Source organism: Pan troglodytes, chromosome 6 (genome assembly GCF_028858775.2).
Source record: "Pan troglodytes isolate AG18354 chromosome 6, NHGRI_mPanTro3-v2.0_pri, whole genome shotgun sequence".
NCBI classification, from domain to species: domain Eukaryota; kingdom Metazoa; phylum Chordata; class Mammalia; order Primates; family Hominidae; genus Pan; species Pan troglodytes.
In genome coordinates this window covers 8,414,275-8,439,381 of record NC_072404.2, presented here as the reverse complement: position 1 = coordinate 8,439,381, position 25,107 = coordinate 8,414,275, and the positions used below count along the sequence as shown (strand labels likewise).

The following is a 25,107-nucleotide window of genomic DNA, read 5'->3' as shown; positions in this document are numbered from 1 at the left end:
CACAGGCCCCAGCGGCAGCACCCATAGAGAGGTCAGGCAGGACCCAGGTCAGCCCTGCCAGGACTTGGAGAGAATGGCTGGAAGGGACCCCTGCGGATGGGGGACTGGAGGGCCCACTCGAACACGGGGACAGGGCGGCAGGAGACGTGAGAATGGAGAATCCTGGCGGGGGCATCCTGGGGGCCAGGCCTCTTCAGACACACAGGCAGGGACACAGCAAACCTCCCTGTCACTCAGAGTCTCTGGAACTCACACCCCATGCCTCGCACACTCATGGGCTCACACAATCGTCCGGCCTGCAGCCAGGATACACACCCACGAGATCACTGCACACGCACTGCACATGGCTGCACACGGCTGCACACACACTGCACATACACTGCATACACACTACACGCAGCTGCACATGCCTGCACACGCACCGCACACGGCTGCACACACACCCACCTACAGCAGCCCTAGGGCTCCGTGCCCCCTCCAGGTCCACTTCGGGTCGGTTCCCGTCCTTGGAGGCCCCAAAGCTGCCCGACAGCCTGAGACTCTCTCTGCTCACCGCCCTTCCTCCTTGAGGGCCCAGCTGGTCCCCTCCATGCTCAGCCTGAGGTGGGGAGCATCCTGGGTGTGGGAAAAGCCCTCCCCTCACCTGCCAGAGCCTGGAATGCGCTGACCAGCGCCGGCCTAATCCTTGCTGTATGCCCCATGGGGTGGCTGAGCCGGTGGGGGCAGGCGGCGGGGGCCAGGGTGGGCTGGGGGACAGGCCCTGCAGCACCAGGTGGTCAGACGGGACCCGGGAAGCCAGGGCAGGGGTCGGCAGCCAAGCCTCCCCTCCTAAGCCTGCCCTTGGCCGGATGGGAGGGTTCGAGTCCCTGGAGGGGCCCGTGATCCTGGAGGAAGAGCCGGGCCAGGGTCCCTGCCTGGACCTTGCCGTCCCAGTGAGAAAGGAGTGGCTGCTTTCCTGGATCCTGAAGGAGTGAAGTGGGTGAGAGTCAGGCAGGAGAGGGCTTGGGTGAGCAGGGGCAGGTGACCCATCTCCCTTGTGCCTGCACAGAGAACCAGCTGGAAGGGAGAGGTTCGAGGGGTAGGGAGATATGGGCTGGGAAAGGCCCAGAGACCTTGCCAAGTCACCCAGGGGTGGGACCCGGCATTCCCCACCCCCAGCCCTCCAGGCGCTCCCCACCCCCAGCCTCCCCCCCCCACCCCCGGCGTTCCCCACCCCCAGCCCCCCCCCGGGCGCTCCCCACCCCCAGGCCCTCGCCGCGCTCACCACCCCCAGCCCCCCGGCACTTCCCACCCCTAGCCCCCCATCTTTATCCCCAGGCTCCCCGCGCCCTCCCACAGTGGCTGGGAGCAGATGGCAGTGCAGGTGGGTGAGACCCTGGACCTGGAGAAGGAGAACGGGGCAGGGCTGGGGGCTCCCTGAGCCACCCGTGCTCTCTCTGCACAGAGATGGGGTGTGGGCTCTGGCCTCTCATCAGATCTCAGGGCTGAGAGGGCGTCAGGGTGAAGGTCCCCCCAGAGCTGGCCTGCTGGGCAGGCGTGTCCCTGCCACCCCAGCCCTGGTCACCCTGTCACAAAGACACCAGATGAACAGAGCCTTAGCCTATGTCTGGCATTGGGTTGGGGGCAGGCTGGGTGGGCAGGGACCTTCCTGAACAGATGGGATGGGGTGGGGGTGGGGGTGGGAGGGAGGAGGCTGCAGCTCCGTGAGGCTGGTCCCCCTGTCTCTTCCACTCAGTCTAAAGCCTTCTGTGCGGGCGGCCTGGCCCCCGGCTGGAACCTGCTGGTCCAGGGACATGCTGACTCTGGAGAGGACAGGTCAGCGGCACCGCCCTCCCCTCCCTGGGCCTTAGGCTGGGTGGCCGGCCCAGCTCTTTGCAGCTCTTGACCTGCACCATGTCCACCCCAGGTTCGAGACTAACTTCTTGTTGGAGACGGGGGACATTGCCTTCCACATCAAGCCCCGGTTCTCCAGCGCCACCGTGGTGGGCAATGCCTTCCAGGGCGGCCGCTGGGGCCCGGAGCAGGTGTCTAGCATCTTCCCGCTGGCCCCGGGGGAGCCCTTTGAGGTGACAGGGGCTTGGGTGGGGCCTGGGCCAGGCAGGGGAGGCCCGTGGGGGAACAGGGGGCCAGTGGGCAGGGGGTTCACGGTGGATGCTTACAGGTCAGTGGGCCAGGGCAGGGTCTGGGTGGGCCTCCCTGGCCTCAGTTTCCCTACGTGTGCAGTGGGTACCCACCACCCTGGCTACCAGCCACCCCATCTTGGGAGAAAGGAGGGGACTTTGGGCTGGGGGCTCCAAGCCAAGGGACCCCCAGGGCCTGCCAGGCTGTGCTTCCTGGAGACGGCCGGCAGGCACATCACCGTTAGAAGCGGGACCAGACCCCAGGCCCTGGGGGCCGGCACTGAGGTCACTGGCCCCAGCCTGCCCAGATAGAGGTCAGCTGGGACGCGGAGCACTTCCACGTCTACGCCCCGGAGCACAAGGTGCTGCAGTTCCCACGCCATCAGAGGCCGCTGGGCGCCATCACCAGGGTGCGTGTGCTGAGTGACCACGGCCTGGCCCAGGTGGAGCTGGCCAAGAGGGGCCTGAGCTGGGGGTAAAGTCCCTGCCTCCATCCAGGGCCCTGCCCATTCCTGCCCCACACTGCCCACCCCAGCAGGGACTTTGCTTCTCACCCTGATCCAGGGACCCTCCTCCGCCTGGGGAGGGGTTGTCTGCCTGGCGTCCCACCCTGCTCTTCTCCCTGCCAGCCCTGCACATCCGGCCACGGGAGCAGGGCCACGGTCCACCTCCCACCCTGGTCTGTGCATGGGCAGGGCAGGAGCTAGGGGCGTGCCTTGGATGTTTGCAGGGACCAGGGCTACTGAGTGGCACCTGCAGCCCCAGGAGCCAGCCTCGGCTTGTCCCATGTCCAGGGTACCTGGAGTCCCACCCTGGGGCAGCTGGGTGAGGGGGTCTGTGGTCCTGTGTGCTCCTCGCAGCTCCACCTTCAATAAACTCTGAGAAGGCTGCAGGCATTTGGCTGCTAGAGGGTGGCAGGGGGAGGCTCAGGTGGGGCCGGCGCTACGCAGCCCTGGAAGCTGGGGGCTGGGGGACCCTGAGACCGACACTCCAGAGACGACCCAACCCCCTCACTTTGTCCCCAGGAGGCTGAAGCTCTTGTGTACTACCGCCGGGATGGACCGGGGAGGGGTATCGGATGGCATCCTGTGTGGGGACGGCACCTGCCATGGGCCAGAAGGTCCCAGCGGGGCCCAGGGGACTGAAAGGCAGGGGCAGGCGTGGCCTGGGCCAGTCCCCACCCAGGACCACCGGGCTCAGGCTCTTGCCACGGCTCAGCCCTGGTGGGGAGGGTCAGCCCTGGGGCACTCATGTCCTGCCTGGTCCAAGCCATCTCCTCAGAGGCCCCAAGGCTTCCTTCTCCCCCTACTTCCTGCAGGGGCCTTTCCTGTTTCTCCTGTCCCACCTGGAGGGAGACATGAGCCTGTCTCAGCAGCCTCGTGTGTGTGTGGTGGTGAGAGCCAGGCTGGTGTGTGGTGGGAGCAGGAAGGCCCCGGAGGCCTCATACGGGGACATGAGCACTGTGGAGAGAGTCCCCCAGGCCTGCCCCTCCTGGCTGCGTGACCATCCACAAATCCCCCCAGCCAGCCTCAGGTTCCACACCTATACAATGGGAGTTGTGGCTCCTGCCTCCTGTATGCGAAGGGCTCAGCCTTCGAAGAGCTGAAGAGCCCCGGGGTGGGAAGGTGACTTCAGGGGCGCACACAATGAGATTTCCTAATTGCATGTTAATTCTACTACAATTACCAACACCGGGCCTCTCTTCATCTCTATCTCTACCTATCATCAATATCTATCATTATCATGTATATATCATCTATATCCGTCATCATTGTCATCAACATCATCTATCTATCTATCTATTCATCTATGTGCCCACCTACCAATCTATTATTTATCCACATGAAACTAGTGACGTCACAGCTTAGGATGAAACTCAACAGGTATTTAGCCTTAACAAGTGAGTTATTAAAGGAAAGTATTAGGCCAGGTGCATGCCTGTAATCCCAGAACTTTGGGAGGCCATGGCAAGGGGATCTCTTGAGACCCCAGGAGTTGGAGACCCGCTTGGGGAATACAGCAAGTCCCCATCTCTACAAAAAATACAAAAATTGGCCAGGTGTAGTGGCTCATGTCTATAATCCCAGCACTTTGGGAGGCCGAGGTGGGTGGATCACCTGAGGTCGGGAGTTTGAGACCAGCCTGACCAACATGGAGAAACCCCATCTCTACTAAAAATACAAAATTAGCCGGGCATGGTGGCGCACACCTGTAATCCCAGCTACTCGGGAGGCTGAGGCAGGAGAATCGCTTAAACCCGGGAGGCGGAGGTTGCGGTGAGCCGAGATCATGCCATTGCACTCCAGCCTGGGCGACAAGAGCAAAACTCCAACTCAAAAAAAAAATTTTTTTTTAATTAACCAGATATGGTGGCTCACACCTGTGGTCCTACCTGCTCAGGAGGCTGAGGCAGCAGGACTGCTGAGCCCAGGAGGTGGAGCAATTATCGTGCCACTGCTCTCCAGCCTGAACAGAGAGAGGCCCCTGTCTCGAATGAATGAATGAATGAATTGATGAATAAAAGTATTAGGTCTGCAGTGGCACAGACAGGAGAGCAGAGACGGGAAGCTGGACTTGGGAACGGCTGCCTGGGTTTGAGCCTCAGCTCTGCCACTCTCTGTGCGCGGCAAGGCCCTGAGCTCTGGGGACCTCTGTGAAATAGGAAAATGAGTGCCTTCAGCATATCTTTCTGCCTCAATGAGTTACTTCAGATGACAGCATGCCTAGACAATGGCTGGCACTTGATTTTTTTTTTTTTTTTTTGAAATGGAGTCTGGCTCTGTCACCCAGGCTGGAGTGCAGTGGTGCGATCTCGGCTCACTGCAACCTCTGCCTCCCGGGTTCACGCCATTCTCCTGCCTCAGCCTCCCGAGTAGCTGGGACTACAGGCGCCCGCCACCACGCCCGGCTAATTTTTTTATATTTTTAGTAGAGACAGGGTTTCACCATGTTAGCCAGGATGGTCTCGATCTCCTGACCTTGTGATCCGCCCGCCTCGGCCTCCCAAAGTGCTAGGACTACAGGCATGAACCACCGTGCCCAGTCTTTTTTTTTTTTTTTTTTTAGACAGTCTCACTCTGTTGCCCAGGCTGGAGTGCAGTGGTGCAACCTTGGCTCACAGCAGCCTCTGCCTCCCAGGTTCAAGCGATTCTCCTCCCTCAGCCTCCCGAGTAGCTGAGATTACAGGCACCCATCACCACTCCCGGCTAATTTTGTATTTTTAGGAGATATGGGGTTTCTCCATGTTGGCCAGGCTGATCTCGAACTCTTGACCTCAGGTGATCCGCCCGCCTCAGCCTCCCAAATTGCTGGGATTACAGGTGTGAGCCACCACCCCTCACTAATTTCTTTCTTTTTTTTTTTTTTTTTTTTTTTTTGAGACAGAGTCCTGCTCTGTTGCCCAGGCTGGAGTGCAGTAGCACAATCTTGGCTCACTGCAACCTCCACCTCCCGGGTTCAAGCAATTCTCGTGCCTCAGCCACCTGAGTAGCTGGGATTATAGGTGTGCGCCACCACACCCGGCTACTTTTTAAATTTTTTGTAGAGACAGGGTTTCACCCTGTTGGCCAGGCTGGCCTCGAACTCCTAATCTCAGGTGATCTGCCCACCTTGGCCTCCCAAAGTGCTGGGATTACAGGCATGAGCCACCGCACCCGGCCTGGCACTTGTTATAATGCTACTGTATAATTCCCACAGGTCTTGCCTCTTAAGGTTTTATAAATGGGGAAACTGAGGCTGGGGTGGGGGCAGGAAGTCAGCAGAAGGGTGGGGCCCGGAGAGAGGAGGGCCCAGCAACCCCCGCTGCCCTCCAGCGCTGGGGAGGCATCTGAGGGCAGACCACGGCGCCCCCACTCCAGGTGACACAATGGCGGCCCAGTCTCCAGCTGTGCGGCTTCCTTCCTGTCTCCACTCACTTCCCCGCCTGCATCCACGGCCCAGCTGGCAGGAGCCCCTTCCTGCTGCCTCTTCGCCTCTTCGAGAGGCCTGGCCTTTGTGTCCACCGGGAGGGGCTGGGGACAGCTGGGAGACATGCACTGACAAGCCCTGGCCCTGGGCGGGACTGGGGCATGGGGAAGTGGGGACCCACACAGCGGGACCTGGATCTGTGGTCAGGCCTGCCTGCTCCTGGTCCTGGCGGCTCTGAGCCCGGCAGGGAAGATGTCCGGCTTGGCCTGCCAGGCCCTTGCCTTGAGACCCAAGCTGCCTGCTCACCCTCTCTGGGCCTCAGTTTCCCTGCAAACAAAAGCATCCCTCCCCGCAAAGCTCTGCCTCCCCAACAGCCATGCAAGGTGAGAGTGTGCAAAAGTGTGAGATGACAGGCTCTTTTCTTATTGTGGGGTGGCTGAGGCTGGGGACGACCCGGGGACCAGGCCTGCACCTTCTCCCAAGAACTTGGCAAGGTGTGGAGTGTGAGGCTCATTTTACAGATGTACAAACAGGCTCGGGGAGACTGAGTGACTCACTCAGGGTTGCTCAGCAAGTGAGAGTTGGAGCTGGCCCTTCTCTCCACTCCAGTTTGCAAACCAGACCACAGGGGCCCCAGACCCTGAAGCAATGTTGATCCTCAGACTCCCCATCCATAAAATGGGGTGCAGGGAGCTATGGTCTCCACGCATCCTGCTGGAGGAGCTGCTGCCCTTCCTATCACACCTTCCATGGCTCCCACCGCCCTCAGCACAAAGCGCAGCTTCCTGTCTGATCTGGCCTCAGCCCAGAGCTGCAGCCCCAGTGGCCCATTCCCCCACCTGCCCCTTCAGCTTAGAAGACACCTCCTCTGGGAAGCCTTCCCTCACCTCCTGCTGGGCTCTTGCAGCCCTGGCTTTCACTGAGGCCCTTCCCTCCCATCACACTGCCTCATCTGGATGCCAGGGACCAGGTCCTACCCCAGCCCCCAGGCTGGCCCAGAGCACATTCCACTTGAACTCTTTTTAGGACAGCCAGCTCACTACCTCCCCAGAGCAGCCCATCGTTCTGCTGACCAGAAGCAAATTCCAGAGCTGACTTAAATCTGCTCCTCCCCTGTGTCATGGCAGAGGCCCCTTAGAAAGTGCCCACACACTCCTTGACGCCTCCAGAGACCGAAAGCCATCAGGAGGGTGTTGTTTCCAGCTAAAGCGGCTGCGGAAGGTCGAGCAGGGCAGCCCCTGCCCCCGGCGAGCTAAGCCGCGTCTCTGGGAGAACCTGTCTCCCCTTCAGTTCTCTGTCTGGAGTTGGGGTGAGATTCAGGCAGATGCCCTGGGCTGGGCCTGTCCAGGGAAACACAGCTGCCCGGGTAAGGAGGCTGCAGCCCCTGGAGGGTCAGGTCCACAGGCCTCCTAATGACACGTGCTGGCCAAAAGCTCCAGGCTCTCTGCGGGGTCAAGGAGCGACTCAAACGCTCACAGGGCCAGGAGGGCAAACGTGCCTAAGTGAGGCAGGCGGGCACAGGGCAATAGGGGTTGGTGGGGTCTGTGCCTAACAGAAACACACACTGCCCCCACCCCCATCCTGCCCAGCTCCTTCCAACCATGCACAGGGACCTGTGGACCCAGAGCAGGCAGATCTTCTGAATTTAAAACATCTGAGGTTCAAGTGCTGTCTGCTATCTCTGTTTTGAAACACCTGCCACTATGGTGAGACTTAAAGAAGGTGTCGGCTGCAGGCAAAGCTGCCCGCAGAAGTGCCTGGCCTGAAACTTCTGCTTGCTTTCTTTTCTCCTTCTCTCCCCTCCCCTCTCTTCCCTTTTTTCCTTCGTTCTTTCCTTCCTTCCTTCCTTCTCTTTCTTTTCTCTCTCTCTCTCTTTCTTTCCTTCTTTCTTTCTTCTTTCCCTTCCTCCCTCTCTCCCTGCCCTCTTTCTTTCTTTCCTTCTTTCTTTCTTTTCTTTCTTTCTTCTTGAGACACAGTCTTGCTCTGTCACCCAGGCTGGAGTGCAGTGGCGCAATCTCAGCTCACTACAACTTCCGCCTCCCAGGTTCAAGTAATTCTCCTGCCTCAGCCTCCTGAGTAGCCAGGATTACAGGCGCCCGCCACCATGCCCGGCTAATTTTTGTATTTTTATTAGAGACAGGGTCTTACTATGTTGGCCAGGCTGGTCTCAAACTCCTGACCTCAGGTGATCCACCCACCTTGGCCTCCCAAAGTGCTGGGATTACAGGCATGAGCCACCACGCCCAGCTAATTTTTGTTTTTAGTAGAAACGGGATTTCACCATGTTGCCCAGGCTGGTCTCGAGCTCCTGGGCTCAAGTGATCCACCCTCCTCAGCCTCCCAAAGTGCTGGGATTACAGGCGTGAGCCACCGCGCCCAGCCGAAACCTCTGCTTTAAAACCAACTTCTCCCCTGTTCTGGCCTCTGCTCTGTTCCTCCCTCTCCACCAGGACAGAGGTTGGTGGTCTCCCCAGGGTGGGGGGATGCCCTGCTGACCCCTCCCCACGGGAGCCCTCTCAGGGCCCCGTGAGGAACAGACCGGCCAGCAGAGGGCACTCCCGACATGGCCTCAACCCAAAGCCAGGCTGCAAAGCTCCTTTACCAGCATGGGGCAGGTGGACCCGCATTCCCAGCTCAGGGCAAGCAGGTGGACCCGCATTCCCAGCTCGGGGCAGGTGGACCCGCATTCCCAGCTCGGGGCAGGCGGACCCGCATTCCTGAACCCACAGTTTTGGTTTCCACAAGAGGACAGCCTGGGCCTGAGTCCAGGGGCTGAGAGGAGGAGAACCAGGGAGGGGAGCTGGGCCAGCCTGTCCCGTTTGCTGCAGAGCCCAGGGCCCGGCTCCGAGCTGAATGGTGGGAGAAGAAATCTTGCGTGGACCTGAGTGAATCACAGTCTCAGTTTCCCCTTCTGTAAGATGGGTGGCTGTGAGGAGGGGCACGTACAGGGCCGGGCAAGTGCACTAGGATATGGTCCACGTGGGTCCACCTGCCTCCATCCCCACCAAGGAAGTGAGTGGTCCACCAGCCCCAGGAAGTCTCAGCCTGGCCTGGTGCAGCTGCCAGTGCCCCCCACGCCCCCATCGCGGCCGGGACTCCTGTGCCTCACCTGCTTCCTGCAGGTTCAGTGACAGCTGTCCTGCCTCTCTCTGTGGCCAATGTCAGTGCAGGGATGACGCGGATTTTCCTGCAGCTCAGCCAGCCTGGGCTCCTGGGAGGCCGACATGGGCTCAGCACCACCCAGGCAGGGCTGGGGACCCACCAGGGCCATATGTGTAGGGGGTGACCATGAAGCCCCAGGGTGGTTCCTCCCTTCTGAGAGCAGAGGGTGGGGCCAGGTGCGGTGGATGTGCCTGTAGTCCCAGCACCTTGGAGGGCCGAGGCATGAGGATCACTTGAGGTCAGGAGTTCAAGACCAGCCTGGCCAACATGGTGAAACCATGTCTCTACTAAAAATACAAAAAAATTAGCCAGGCATGGTGGCGCACGTCTGTAATCCCAGCTACTCAGGAGGCTGAGGCAGGAGATTCGCTTGAACCCGGGAGGCGGAGGTTGCAGTGAGCCAAGATTGTGCCATTGCACTCCAGCCTGGGTGACAGAGCGAGACTCCATCTCAAAAAACAACAACAAACAACAATAAAAAGGCAAGGGCAGAACAAGGCCAAGACCCGTCTGCTGCCAAGGCCTGCCTCACTGGTGGGACAGAGAAGAGACGTGCAGATGCTTGACTGCTGACTGACTGCCTCTGGAAGGATTTGGAAAACCTGGCTTCAGAGGCTGCCCCTGAATAGGGGACCAAGAGCTGGGGGTGCTATGGTAGGCCAGGGTGCACTTTTAAAATCCGCAAACATTTTCCCCAACATTTTATTATGAAAATTTTCAAACACATAGAAAAGTTGAAATAGGCCAGGTACAGTGGCCCACACCTGTAATCCCAGCACTTTGGGAGGCCGAGGTGGGAGGATTGCTTGAGCCCAGGAGTTCAAGACCAACCTGGGCAACATGGCGAGACCTCGTCTCTATAAAAATAAAAATAAAAAAATTAGCTGGGCATGGTGGCATGTGCCTGTAGTTCCAGCTACCTGGGAGGCTGAGGCGGGAGGACGGAGGCAGCAGTGAGCTGTTAACTGCCCTGCTGCACTCCAGCCTGGGTGACAGAGCAAGACCCTGTCTCAAAAGAAAAGAAAAGTTGAAATATTTTTCAGCCAGCACCCACATACCCACCCCCTGGATTCAACGTGAAGGTTTTACTCCAGTTGCCCCACACATTACCTACCTATCTTGGGTTTCATGCATTTCTTTCTTTCTTTTTTTTTTTTTAATTTATGACAGTTTTGCTCTTGTCACCCAGGCTAGAGTGCAGTGGTGCAATCTCAGCTCACTGCACCTCCGCCTCCTGGGTTCAAGCAATTCTCCTGCCTTAGCCTCCCAAGTAGCTGGGATTACAGGTGCACGCCACCAAGCCCAGCTAATTTTTTTTTTTTTTTTTTTTTGTATTGTTAGTAGAGACAGGTTTTCACCATGTTGGCCAGGCTGGTCTCGAACTCCTGATCTCAGGTGATCTGCCCGCCTCGGCCTCCCAAATTGCTGGGATTACAGGCATGAGCCAATATTCATTGCATTTTTCCATGTGTACCTACAATACTGTGAAACTTTGTTACATTGTAGGCTCATTTAAGAAATCACAAAAAAAGAAAAAGAAATCATCTGAGTTTCCATTTGGGATGATGAAAAAGTTTTGGTAATGGGGTGATGGTTGCACAATATCGTGAACGTAATCAATGCCACTGAATTGTACGCTTAAAAATGGTTACAGTGGCAAATTGTTCGTTACATGTATTATTTTTTTATTTGTAGAGACAGAGTCTTGTTCTGTTGCCCACACTGGAGTGCAGTGGCTCAACCACAGCTCACTGCAGCCTTGAATTCCTGGGCTCAAGTGATCCTCCTGCCTCAGCCTTCCAAAGTGCTGGGATTACAGGCATGAGCCACTGTATTCAGCTTGTTATGTGTATTTTACCACACACATACAAGAAAATTTAGGCCAGCCATGGTGGTTCATGCCTGAACTCCCAGCACTTAGGGAGGCAGATGCGGGAGGATCACTTGAGCCCAGGAGTTCAAGATCAGCCAGGGCAACATAGTGAGACCCCATTCTCCACAAAAAGGAAAAAAAATGGCAATACAGCATGCCCAAAATGATGGAATTTTACCTTTAATGAATGAATTGCATGGTATGTGAATTGCATCTCAAAAAATCTGTTTGTCTTTTTTTCTTAAATATCATAGGCAGTGGTGGGCAGGGGTTCTCGCTGCCCGGGAAATGGTCTCGGAGCTGGAGCTGTTCTGTCGGGTGCAGCGGTGGACGCGTGACTCCTTGCATTTTTCAAAACCCATGCAAGTCCACAGCACAAAGAATGAACTTCGCTGTATGCAAATTTTTTTAAATGAGCCAGGATGTCAGGGGAACCCAGGAGGAACGCGGCCTGTGACAATGGACTCTAATTGAATTACAAATGTGTGACATCACTCAGGGAGAGGGAGTGGGGGAGAGGCTGCTCTCAATGATTTTGGACAACACTGTTTTGTCTAGATCCTGAAGCTCAGGACAAAACCAACTGTGTACAAACACTGGACTCTAGTTAGTAGGTTTGGTTCTCCCAGGGGTACATCTTAGCAATTCTGAAACAACGAAAACTGGGATTGAACAAATAAGTAAGTTGTGCATCATGGGAGCCAGGCGTCTCCTGGTCAGAACAAGAAGTGAAAAATCAGCACAGATAAACCCATGGGGCTGGGAAGGCTGCGTCTCCACGCACAAGAAAAGACACTGGACCCGCACTTTACACCAGCGGTCCCCAGCCTTTTTAGCACCCAGGACTGGTTTCGTGGAAGACAGTTTTTCCACTGACCAGAGGGTAGATGGTTTTGGGATGATTCAAGCACATCTCATTTATGGTGATGTGCTTTTATTTTTTATTTTATTTCTATTATTATTATCAGTTGAAATGGAGTCTCTCTCTGTCGCCCAGGCTGCAGTGCAGTGGTCCGATCTCGGCTCACTGCAACCTCTGCCTACCCAGGTTCAAGTGATTCTCCTGCCTCAGCCTCCCAAGTCGCTGGGATTACAGGCGCCCACCACCATGCCCAGCTACTTTTTTTGTATTTTTAGTAGAGACAGGGTTTTACCATGTTGGCCAGGCTGGTCTCAAACTCCTGACCTCAAAAGATCCACCTGCCTCGGCTTCCCAAAGTGCTGGGATTACAGGTGTGAGCCACTGCACCAGGCCTCTAATATTATTTCAAACAGAGTCTTGCTCTGTCACCCAGGCTGGAGTGCAGTGGTGCAATCTCAGCTCACTGCGACATCTGCCTCCCAGGTTCAAGCAATTCTCCTGCCTCAGACTCCTGTGTAGCTGGGATTTCAGGCACACACCATGCCCGGCTAATTTTTGTATTTTTAGTAGAGACAGGGTTTCGCCATGTTGGCCAGGCTGGTCTTAAACTCATGAGATCAAGTGATCCTCCTGCCTTGGCCTCCCAAAGTGCTGGGATTATAGGCGTGAGCCACAGGTGCTTGGCGGAGATAAATTAGACCTCATCAAAGTTAAAAACTTTTGTGCATCAAAGGAAACTATCAACCAAGTGAAAAGGCAAGCCACAGAATGGGAGAAAATATTTGCAAATCATATATCTGATATGGGACTAATATACAGAATATATAAAGAACACCTATAACTCAACAGCAACAACAAAAACAACAATCCATGCCTATAATCTCAGCACTTGGGAGGCCGAGGCAAGAGGATCACTTGAGGCCAGGAGTTTGAGACCAACCTGGCCAACATGGTAAAATCTTGTCTCTACTAAACATACAAAAATGAGCCGGGTGTGGTGGCAAGTGCCTGTAGTCCCAGCTACTCCATGGGGCTGAGGCAGAAGAATTGCTTGAATCTGGGAGATGGAGGTTGCAGTGAGTTGAGATCGCGCCACTGCACTCTAGCCTGGGCAGCAAAGCTAGATTCTGTCTCAAACAAACAAACAAACAAAAACAATAACAACAAAAAACAGTGGACAAAAGGCTGGATGTGCTGGCTCACGCCTGTAATCCTAGCTCTTTGGGAGCCCGAGGCAGGCGGCACTTGAGGTCAGGAGTTTGAGACCAGCCTGGCCAACATGGTGAAACCCCGTCTCTACTAAAAATACAAAAATTAGCCAGGCATGATGGTGGGTGCCTATAGTTCCAGCTACTTATGAGGCTGAGGCGAGAAGACCGCTTGTGGCCAGGAGTTAAAGACCAGCCTGAGAAACAGTGAGACCCCCCCACCATCTTAAAAAAAAAAAAAAGAGGTTAAAATGGCAAATCTTCTACTGTGTAGATTTTACCCTAAAATAAAAGTAATCAATACAGATTGGAATGATACCTAAGTGTCATGTAGGATCATGGATTCTTTTATTCTTTTTTTAATTTTTTCTTTTTTTCTTTTTTTTTCTTTTGACACAGAGTCTCGCTCTTTCTTCCAGGCTGGAGAGCAGTGGCGTGATCTCGGCTCACTGCAACCTCCACCTCCCGGGTTCGCACCATTCTCCTGCCTCAGCCTCCCAAGTAGCTGGGACTACAGGCGCCCGCCACCACGCCCGGTCTCAATTTTTTGTATTTTTAGTAGAGACAGGGTTTCACCGCATTAGCCAGGGTGGTCTTGATCTCCTGACCTCATGATCCACCTGCCTCAGTCTCCCAAAGTGCTGGGATTACAGATGTGAGCCACTGTGCCTGGCCTTTTTAATTTTTTTTGAGACAGGGTCTCCCTGTGTCCCCCAGGCTGGAGTTCAGTGGCTCAATCATAACTCACTGCAGCCTTGACCTCCTGGGCTCAAGCAATCCTCCCACCTCAGCCTCCCAAGTAGCTGGGACAACAGGCATGCGCCACCACACCCAGTAAACATTTTTTTTTTTTTTTTTTGAGACAGAGTCTCCCTCTGTCGCCCAGGCTGGATTGCAGTGGCATGATCTCGGCTCACTGCAAGCTCTGCCTCCCGGGTTCACGCCGTTCTCCTGCCTCAGCCTCCCGAGTAGCTGGGACTACAGGCGCCGGCCGCCACGCCCAGCTAATTTCTTGTATTTTTGATAGAGACGGGGTTTCACCGTGTTAGCCAGGATGGTCTCAATCTCCTGACCTCGTGATCCACCCGCCTCAGCCTCCCAAGTAGCTGGGACCACAGGCATGCGCCACCACACCCAGTAAACATTTTGTTTTTTTTAGAGATGAGGGGGTCTCACTTTGTTGCCCAGGCTCGTGTTGAACTCCCAAGCTCCATTGATCCTTCTGCCTCAACCCCAAAAAGTGTTGGGATTACAAGCATGAGCCACCTTGTCCAGCTCCATTGTAACCATTTCTAAAGTGTATGGTTAGTTCAGTGGCATTAAGCACCTTCACAGTGTTGTGTGACTATCACTACCCTTTATCCACAAAACTTTTCATCTTCCCAAACTGAAACCCATCCCCCATAAACATTCACTCCCCATTCCCTCCCCTGCCCCTGTAACCACCATTCTCCTTTCTGTCTCCATAGATTTGACTGTTCTTATGTAAGTGGACACATACAGAGTTTGCCCCTTTTGGACTGGCTTATTTCACAGAGTATAACGTCCTCAAGGTTCACCCATGTTGTAGCAGTTGTCAGAATTTCCTTCCTTTTTTATGACTGAATAGTATTCCATTGCATGATAGACCACATTTTATTTATTGCAAAGGCAGTGCAGATGCAGAGTAAACATGTCACATCCCCAGGGCATCTGCATCAAAACTAAGAAAAAGCGTTGCTGTAACACTATTAACGAAGCTACAGAATTTATTCCATTTTCTACAGATTTTCCACTGATGTCCTTGAATTCTGCATTTCAGAATCCAGCCCACTGGCTGGGTACTGGGGCTCACACCTGTAATCTGCGTGCTATGTATCTCCAGATAAAATATTTAGAAAATAAAATCATCATGGAGGGCCGGGCGCAGTGGCTCACACCTGTAATCCCAGCACTTTGGGAGGCCGAGGCAGGCAGATCACCTGAGATCAGGAGTTCGAGACCAGCCTGACCAACATAGTGAAACCCTATCTCTACTAACAATACAAAATTAGCCGGGTGTGGTGGCACATGCCTGTAATCCCAGCTACTTGGGAGGCTGAGGCAGAAGAATCACTTGAACCCAGGAGTCGGAGGTTGCAGTGAGCCAAGATTGCACCATTGCAGTCCAGCCTGGTTGACAGTGAGACTCCATCTCAAAATAAAATAAAATCATCGGCCAGGCGTGGTGGCTCACGCCTGTAATCCCGACACTTTGGGAGGCCGAGGCGGGTGGATCATGAGGTCAGGAGATCAAGACCATCCTGGCTAACACAGTGAAACCCCGTCTCTACTAAAAATATAAAAAATTAGCCAGGCGTGGTGGCGAGTGCCTGTAGTCCCAGGTACTCAGGACGCTGAGGCAGGAGAATGGTGTGAACCCAGGAGGCGGAGCTTGCAGTGAGCCGAGATCTCGCCACTGCACTCCAGCCTGGGCAACAGAGCGAGACTCCGTCTCAAAAATAAATAAATAAATAAATAAAATCATCATGGAGAGGCAGAGGCCCCGTGCTTGGTCCAGCGTCCAGGCACACATGTTCTGGACTGTGCCTGCAGATGAGTGTCCCAGTGGGGGCCACACTCCTTCCACATGGGGACGGTGGGAAACTTCCCTTGCTCTGCCTCAGTTTCCTCTTCTGCAAAATGGAGCAACAACAGTCTCTATAAGCCGGGGCCTGTGGGAGACTGGGGCTGTGCGGAGGATGAAGTTTAATGCGTAGACCTGGGGCTGGGGCACGGCCTCAGCAGTAGCCAGGGGCATCCCATGTACCCAGACGTTGGCCCAGCTCCCGCTCCCTGACAGGTCTCTGTGCCCCTCGCCCACCGTGTCATTTCTGCATCTGTCTGGGTCTGCTCTCTGTGGGCACTGGCTGGCCGGAGCTGTCTTTTCAGGACGAGGCAGTGCGTCCGCTCGCCCAGCAAGGCACAGGCGAGGCACCCGAGCCCCAGAGGTGAGAAGACCCCAGAAGTGAGAAGAGGAGCAGGGCTGGGCTGGGGTCCCAGGGGACAGGGGCTGGGGCACAGGGGGACCATGGTGTCTTAGGACAGGGAGGGACCGAGGGAACCAGCAGTTGGGGCGCGGTCGTGGCCTCCACACCACACCTGGGGCAGGGGCCAGATTGGGACAGGAGTGGCCTAGGGGAGGGGGAGTTGGGGCCTTCTTGTCTTGTGGGTACTTGAAGGAGGACCGTGCTCTCTCTGGGGCTGGGAAATGAGAGTCCCTTTCCCTTGCCATCACCCGGCTTGGGTGAGACCCAAAGGCCTCCCCACCACACCTGGGGCAGGGGCCAGATTGGGACAGGAGTGGCCTAGGGGAGGGGGAGTTGGGGCCTTCTTGTCTTGTGGGTACTTGAAGGAGGACCGTGCTCTCTCTGGGGCTGGGAAATGAGAGTCCCTTTCCCTTGCCATCACCCAGCTTGGGTGAGACCCAAAGGCCTCCCCTCTCAAATTCCCTAGCCCCTGGACTGCCAAGCACAGGTAGAGGGACAAAAAGGGCAGCCTTGGCCCACCAGGGACATTGCCCGAGGGAACCCAGTGCCCAGAGTACGGTGCAGCCCCCATCTCGCTGCCCCTGCCAGCTCTCCTCCCCCTGGCCACAGTGCCTGGCCTCCTTACTCTTTTTTATTAAACAAGGTCTTGAGTTTGCAAACATGGGTTTTGCAACCACAATTTTTGGGGGACTCTAACCCCACAGCTGGGAAGGGTTAGTCACTCTGTGCCCTGGCAGAGACCTCACACTCATGCCCATTTCCCGCCAGTCACGGAGGGATTGGGGGAACTGGGGGTGGGCAAGCCAGTGGCCAGATGGAGCCTCGTCCAGGCTGAGAGGCTGGAGTGGACCCGCTGTGCTCTGGCCAACTGCCTGGAACATCCCAGAACTTGGAGACGGGGATCACCTCCTTCCAGGGGCACACCAGGCCCTGTCCTTACAGTGGGCACAGGGGGCTGGGGTGTTAAAGAAGGTGCTGCCAACGGGCACAGCGACCAGCTGGGGCTCCCACCCAGACACCACTGCGAATTCAGGACCCCAGAAACAGCTGGGCTGCCCTCTCCTCAACCCCAGACCCTCTCTCCGGCCAGCAGCCGCCGCTATGTGGTGGGCAGTGCCCTCCCGCCCGCCAGCCATTCAGAGCCCATCCCCGGGCCCAGTTCCAGCCCCGAGACAAAGCCGGAACCAGGGCCACGGGCCCGGCTGACCCCGGATGGGCAGTTGGCGTGGAGGGCCCCTCACCATGGTTACCGCCACCCACAGCTCTACTCAGAGGTGGGCATTGTTTGGCCGCCAGAGTGTGGCGAGCGCCCAAGAGCCCGAGAGCCTGGCTGGCACGACCGCCCCGGCGTGTCTTTGGCCCCGGACACAAAGCAGAGCCGTTTCCCACGCTCTAGGCTCCTGGCAGCCCCGGGAAGGGGAGCGGGCCCTGGCCTTGGAAGAGGGGAAACTGAGGCCTGGAGAAGCACTGAGCTAGGAATTCGGGGCCAGCGGGAACGAGACAAGGGGAGGGACGCCGGCTGCTGCGAGGAATCACTGGGACCTGGTGATACTGGGACTTGGGTCAGTAATAGGCTCAAGCTGCAGAGGCCGGTGTCCGAGGCTCGGCCAACCCCTCCCCAGCCTGTGTGCCGCTCAGATTCTCTCTGGCCTCCAAGCTTTTGCTCCTGCTGGCCACTCCACCCCAAAGCCCTTCCCTCACTTTGATTCCAGCACACAAATTTCCCCATAAGACGTCACCTCCTCCGAAATGCCTTCCTCAGCTCCTCCCCATCCAGTGGGAAGGGCCACAGGTCCTGTTTTGCTTGCCCGTTTCCAGACATAGCCCAGCTTCTCTTTGGAGACGTGCTCCTCTCCTGTGCTGTGTGGTCTTGGGGTGCAGAAGATCTCAGGGTCCACCCTCCCATTGCAGAGACTGAAGGGTACCTGGGGGTCTTCTGGCGGGACCCTTCTCACTGCCTGAATCAGCCAAGGATGGGTTGTGTGACGTCTGCTGAGACTCGGGTGTTGAACGAAGGATAAAAGCAGGTCTATTGCTTGTACCGGCCAACCTATGACCCCCACCAGGCCCCAGGGAGGTGGCAGTGGCTCCTCCTTGGAGGTTTCCAGGCCAAACAGGGCCAGGTCCTGGGCTCAGAGAAGAGATGGACGAATGGGGAACCCTTCAGAGGAACAGCCCTGGGGTCAAACCTGCCTCTACTTCCTTCTGGTTGTTGTTTTGTCTTGTTTTGTTTTGTTTTGTTTTGTTTTGTTTGAGACAGTCTGGATCTGTATCCCAGGCTGCAGTGCAGTGGTGCAATCTCAGCTCACTGCAACCTCCATCGCCTAGGTTCCAGCAATTCTCCTGCCTCAGCCTCCTGAGTAGCTGGGATTACAGACGCCCACTACCACGCCCGGCTAATTTTTGTATTTTTAGTAGAGATGGGGTTTTGTCATGTTGGCCAGGCTGGTCTTGACCTCCTGAGCTCAAGTGATTTGACTGCCTTGGCCTCCTAAAGTGCTGTGATTACAGGCATGAGGCACGGTGCTCGGCCCTTTTTTTTTTTTAGGTTTTGTTATTTTGTTTTGTTTTGTTTTTGAGATGCAGTCTCGCTGTGTCACCCAGGCTGGAGTGCAGTGGCGCGATCTCGGCTCACTGCAAACTACGCCTCCCAGATTCAAGTGATTCTCCTACCTCGGCCTGCTGAGTAGCTGGGACTACAGGCCCATGCTACCCCGCCTGGCTAATTTTTCTATGTTTAGTAGAGACAGGGTTTTGCCATGTTAGCCAGGCTGGTCTCAAACTCCTGAGCTCAAGTGATCCACCTGCCTCAGCCTCCCAAAGTGCTGGGATTACCGTTGTGTTATTTTTTACACTATACTGTAGCTATCAGATCTTATTGATTGTATAATCTTTTTTTTTTTTTTTTTTGAGATGGATTCTCGCTCTGTCGTCCAGGCTGGAGTGCAGTGGCACAATCTTGGCTCACTCCAACCTCCACTTCCCAGGTTCAAGTCATTCTCCTGCCTCAGCCTCCAGAGCAGCTGAAACTACAGGTGCCCACCACCACGCCTAGTTAATTTTTGTATTTTTAGTAGAGATGGGGTTTCACCATGTTGGCCAGGCTGGTCTTGAATTCCTGAGCTCAAGTGATCCGCCCACCTTGGCCTCCCAAAGTGCCGAGATTACAGGCATGAGCCACCATGCCCGGCTGATTGTATAATCTTAATCTGTGCCTTAAACTGAGCCTCGGTTTTCTTATCTGTAAAATGGGTATATACAGGAACCAGTCAGGAATGGTGTGCTGTCAGCAATACAAACACAACAGGAAGGGGCCTGCGTGGCAGGGCTTGTCCACAGGCTCATGTGACATGTGCACAATGGGTGTCTGTGGCAGGTGGGAGCAGTCCTTTCCTCGTGGCAGTGGAGGGGGCAGAGTGCAGACTCAGGGTGGGTGGAGGGAGGATGTGGTGAGGGCTCCCAGCAGGTCTCTTGTGGTTGCTGTAATTTCCTTGGTAAAATAAAAAGTGAGGTCATCTGCTGGGCGCAGTGGCTCACGCCTGTAATCCCAGCACTTTGGGAGGCCGAGGCGGGCGGATCACGAGGTCAGGAGATCGAGACCATCCTGGCTAACATGGTAAAACCCCGTCTCTACCAAAAACGCAAAACATTAGCCGGGCATGGTGGCGGGCGCCTGTAGTCCCAGCTACTCGGGAGGCTGAGGCAGGATAACGGTGTGAACTCACGAGGCGGAGCTTGCAGTGAGCTGAGATTGCGCCACTGCACTTCCAGCCTGGGGGACAGAGTGAGACTCCATCACAAAGCGAGGTCACCAAATGGGAATGAGGATGGGAAGGGAAAAGGTACGTGGGAGCACCCTCAGCTCACCGCATTAATTACTACAAGAAGATCCCCCCAGGTAGGGTTGCCATATTTAGAAAAACACAAACAGGATGTACAATTAAATTTGAATTTCAGATAAATAATAATTCACTTTTTCAATATAAGTATATCCCATGGCCAGCTGGGCATGGTGGTGCGTGCCTGTGGTCCCAGCTACTTGGGAGGCTGGGATGGGAGGATCACTTGAACCCAGAAGTTGAGGCTGCGGTGAGCTATGATCATCCCATTGCACTCCGGGCTGGGTGACAGAGCAAGAACTTGTCTTAAAATAAATAAATAATAAAAACATAATCAGAGGCCGGGCACGGTGGCTCACCCCTGTAATCCCAGCACTTTGGGAGGCCAAGGCGGGCAGATCACCTGAGGTCAGGAGTTCAAGGCCAGCCTGGCCAACATGGTGAAACCCCGTTTCTGCTAAAAATACAAAAATTAGCCAGGCATGGTGGTGCACAGCTGCAATCCCAGCTACTCGGGAGGCTGAGGCACGATAATCACTTGAACCCGGGAGGCAGAGATTGCAGTGAGCCAAGATTGCACCACTGCACTCCAGCCTGAGCGACAGAGCGAGACTCCATCTCAAAAAAAAAAAAAAAGTACACAATCAGAGACATCAGTGGCTGCACATCATGGAGGGGACAGAGTTCACAAACTAAGTTGAGGCAAATTACAAAAGAAACAAACAGAAAAAATAGCAGCAACAACAGCCCTCAAGGGAGAAAAATAATACTTTAAAGCTGCTACAGTGTGTCATTTAAAATGTCTGGTTTTCCACAAAGCCATTACAAGATATACAAAGAAACACAAATTTACGATCCCCTATTCCAAAAACAACTGTCCCTGAGTGTCCTCTGATGTTGACTTTTTCAGACCAAAACTCCAAAGCAAGAAATATAAAGATGTTCTAAGAACTAAAGAAAACTATGTGTAAAGAATGAAGGGAAAGCATATCAACAATGAATCAGCAAATAGAGACACTCAATAAAGAAACGAAATATAAAAAATGTGACCCCATGGATTATATTTAAAAAGTGAAAAAAAATTATAAAAAAGAAACACAAGGATATTCTGGAGTTGACAAGTATAACTGAAATGAAAAAAAAAAATCACTAGAGGGGCAGATGTCACATGACAGAAAAAAGAAACAATGAACTTGACCACAGATCAATGAATAGAAATTATCCAATCTGGGCCAGGCCCAGTGGCTCACTCCTGTAATCCCAGCACTTTGGGAGGCCGAGACGGGCCGATCACTAGGTCAGGAGTTCAAGAGCAGCCTGGCCAACATGGTGAAACCCCGTTTGTACTAAAAATACAAAAATTAGCTGGGCATGGTGGCTCACGCCTGTAATCCCAGCCACTTGGGAGACTGAGGCAGGAGAATCGGAGGCAGAGGTCGCAGTAAGCTGAGATCGTGCCATTGCACTCTAGCCTGGGCGACAAAAGCAAAACTCCACCTCAAAAAAAAAAAAAAAAAAAAAAATTATCCAATCTGAAGAACGGAAAAAAAAAATTTGAAAAAAAATGAAAAGGGCCTCAGAGACTTGTGAGACAATATGAACTGTGCCAACATGCATGTAATGGCCGTCCCAGGAGAGAAAAAGGGGCAGAAAAAGTATTTGAAGACAAAAATGGCCAGACATTTCCCAAATTTGATTAAAACAACATTCATCTACAAATTGAAGAAGCTCAGTCAGCCCAAAGTAGGATAAATACAAAGAGATCTAAAACTAGACTCCATCTCAAAAAAAAAAGTAATAAAAAAAAGAGAGAGAGAGAACATACAAATGATCAAATTCAGGAATTAAAGAGCATATGTCACGGACCCTGCAGAAACTAAAAGGCTTCTTAGAGAATATTATAAATGCTTTATACCAACAAAGTAAAATACTTAGATGAAATGGATGAATTCCTGTAAAGGCACAAACTTTAAAAACTGACTTAAGAAGAAACCAAAAATTGGAAAAGATCTGTATTAACTAAAGACATTGAATTAGTCATTTAAAATCTTCTCGGCCGGGCGCGGTGGCTCACGCCTGTAATCTCAGCATTTTGGGAGGCCGAGGCGGGCGGATCACAAGGTCAGGAGATGGAGACCATCCTGGCTAGGACGGTGAAACCCCGTCTCTACTAAAACTACAAAAATTAGCCGGGCGTGGTGGCGGGCGCCTGTGGTCCCAGCTACTCGGGAGGCTGAGGCAGGAGAATGGTGTGAACCCGGGAGGCGGAGCTTGCAGCGAGGAGAGATCGCGCCACTGCACTCCAGCCTGGGTGACAGAGCGAGACTCCATCTCAAAAAAAAAAAAAGATCACACACAAGGACCAACTGGGATTTACTCCAGGAATGCAAAGTTGATTTAATATTCAACAATCAATTTCTTTTCTTTTTTTTTTTTTTTTTTGAGAGATGGGGCTGTCTGTTTCCCAGGCTGGAGTGCAGTGGTGTGATCTCAACTCACTGCAAGCTCTGCCTCCCGGGTTCAAGTGATTCTCCTGCCTCAGCCTCCCAAGTAGCTGGGATTACAGGTGCCCACCACCACACCTGGCTAACTTTTCTTTTTTATTTTTAGTAGAGACAGGGTTTCACCGTGTTAGCCAGGATGGTCTTTCGATCTCCTGACCTTGTGATCCACCCACCTCGGCCTCCCAAAGTGCTGGGATTACAGGCGTGAGCCACTGTGCCCAGCCCTCAACAATCAATTTCTGTAATACATCACATTGATGAAATAAAAGACAAAAACCACATGACCATCTCAATAGCTACAGGAAAAGCACTTGAGAAAATCTAACCCATTTAAGATAGATACGCACAATAAACTAGAAATAGAAGGGAATTTTCTCAGGCTGATAAAGGCGTCTATGAAAAATGTACAGCTAATATGTATATTATATATAAAGTATTATATACTATATGAAAATATTTTATATTATATAAAATATATACAATATATTAAAATTTTTGTATTTAATATATATACATTTCTGGAGACAGAGTCTTACTCTGTTGCCCAGGCTGCAGCACAGTGGCACAATCATAGTTCATTGCAGCCTTGACCTCCTGGGCTCAAGGGACCCTCCTGTCTCAGCTTTTCAAGTAGCTGGGACTACAGGTGCACACCACCACACTCAGCTAACTTAAATTTTGTTTGCATTTTTTATGGGATCTTGCTGTGTTGCCCACGCTGGTCTCAAACTCCTAGGCTCAAGCAATCCTCCTGCCTTGGCCTCCCAAAGTGTTGGGATTACAGGCGTGAGCCACTGTGCCTGGCCCAGCTAAAGTATATAACAGTAAATCCCAGAATATTTTCCCTCTAACGGGGACAAAGCGAGTGGGACATCTGATGTGCTCCTGTTATTCAGCATTATACCGCAGGCTCTACTCAGTGTGATAAGGAAAAACCAAAATGAAATAAGACAAAACAAAGACATTAAAAGCATTCAGATTGGAAAGGAAAAAGTAAAACTATCTTTATGCACTGATGATGGTCCTGTATATCCTAAGAAATCAACCCCAAAGCTATTAGAACTAATAAAGCTTAGTAAGGTGGCAGGATATAAGATGAGTGTATAAAAACAAATTGTAGGCTGGGCCTGGTGGCTCACACCTGTAATCCCAGCACTTTGGGAGGCCGAGGCAGCCCAATCACCTGAGGTCAGGAGTTTGAAAGCAGCCTGACCAACATGGTGAAACTCTGTCTCTACTAAACATACAAAAATTATCCGGGCGTGGTGGTGGGCACCTGTAATCCCAGCTACTCGGGAGGCTGAGATAGGAGAATCGCTTGAACCCAGGAGGCGGAGGTGGCAGTGAGGCAAGATTGTGCTACCGCACTCCAGCCTGGACAACAAGAATGAAACTCTGTCTCTAAATAAATAAATAGATAAATAAATAAATAAATAGTGTTTTATATATACTGGCAACAAACATTCTGAAAATAGAAATGAGAACAATTTCATTCACAATAGCATAAAGAATAACAAAATACTTAGGAAGAAATGTAACAAAAAAAGTGCAAGGCTTATATGCTGAAAAAGACAAAATATTGTTGAGACAAATTAAAAGAGGCTTAAGTAAATGGAGACGGGGCCCATGTTCAAGGACGGAAGGGCAGTGCTCCTCGAATTGATCTACATATTCAGCACAATCCCGGCCAGGTGCGGCGGCTCATGCCTGTAATCCCAGCACTTTGGGAGGCTGAGGCAGGAGGAATTCGACCCTAAGACCAGCCTGGACAACACAGTAAAACCCCATTTCTACAAAAAAAAAAAAAAAAAAAAAAAAAGTCAGGCCTGGTAGCGCATGCCTATAGTCCTAGCTACTCAGGAGGCTGCAGCAGGAGGATCCCTTGAGCCCGGGAGGTTCTAGGCTGCAGTGGTGCGATCACAGCTCACTGCATCACTACACTCCAGCCTGGGCAACAGAGCAAGACCCTGACAAAGGGACGAGGAGGGGAGGGGAGAGGGAGGGGATGGGGGAGGGGAGGGAGGGAGTGGGGAGGGGGAGAGAAAGGAAGGAAGGAAGGAAGGGAGGGAGGGAGAGAGGTAAGGAAGGGAGGGAGGGAAGGGAGGGAGGAAGGAAGGAAAGAAGAAGGAAAAGAAAGAAGGAAAGGAAAAGGAAGGAAGGAAAGGGGAGGGGAGGGGAGGGGAGGGGAGGGGAGGGGAGGGGAGGGCAGGGCAGGGCAGGGCCGGGCCGGGCAGAGGAAACTGGGGAGCCCCCGTGAGGCCGGCCCCAGCTCTTCACAGCCCTGGGACTGGGTTTTCCGGCTCAGCTGTGTCATTTGCTGAGTGGCCTCTGCTTCCAGCTTCTGACCTGCGGTTGCTGCCTCCTTCCCCCGACACGTCCTTGTGCCCCCAGAGCCACTGACTGGTGGGAAGAGATGCCACGTTCCTGCCCTTGGGGCCACCTCAGCCGGCTGGACTGTGTGTGCTCGGCCACCTGCGGGGGAGGGACTCAAAGAGTGGCCTCAGCCAGCGTGGTCCTGGCAGCGCATCTTGAGGCTTCAGGCCTGGGGAGTCGGAGCCACTCAGCTCCTTGAGTCCCCCAGAGGGGCCCAGAGCAGTGACCCAACAGCAAGTGAGTGGTGGAGTC

At 53.7% G+C, this 25,107-nt stretch overlaps 1 protein-coding gene across 1 annotated transcript; it reads left to right on the top strand.

The window, feature by feature from the left end:
• The first annotated feature begins 848 nt into the window (after positions 1-848).
• Positions 849-2,613, top strand: GRIFIN (galectin-related inter-fiber protein). The gene is made up of 4 exons (XM_063815122.1): positions 849-932; positions 1,736-1,815; positions 1,907-2,066; positions 2,429-2,613. Exons 1-4 carry the CDS (start codon positions 849-851, stop codon positions 2,597-2,599), a joined length of 495 nt encoding a protein of 164 aa, XP_063671192.1. The 3' UTR covers positions 2,600-2,613.
• Positions 2,614-25,107: the final 22,494 nt, after the last annotated feature.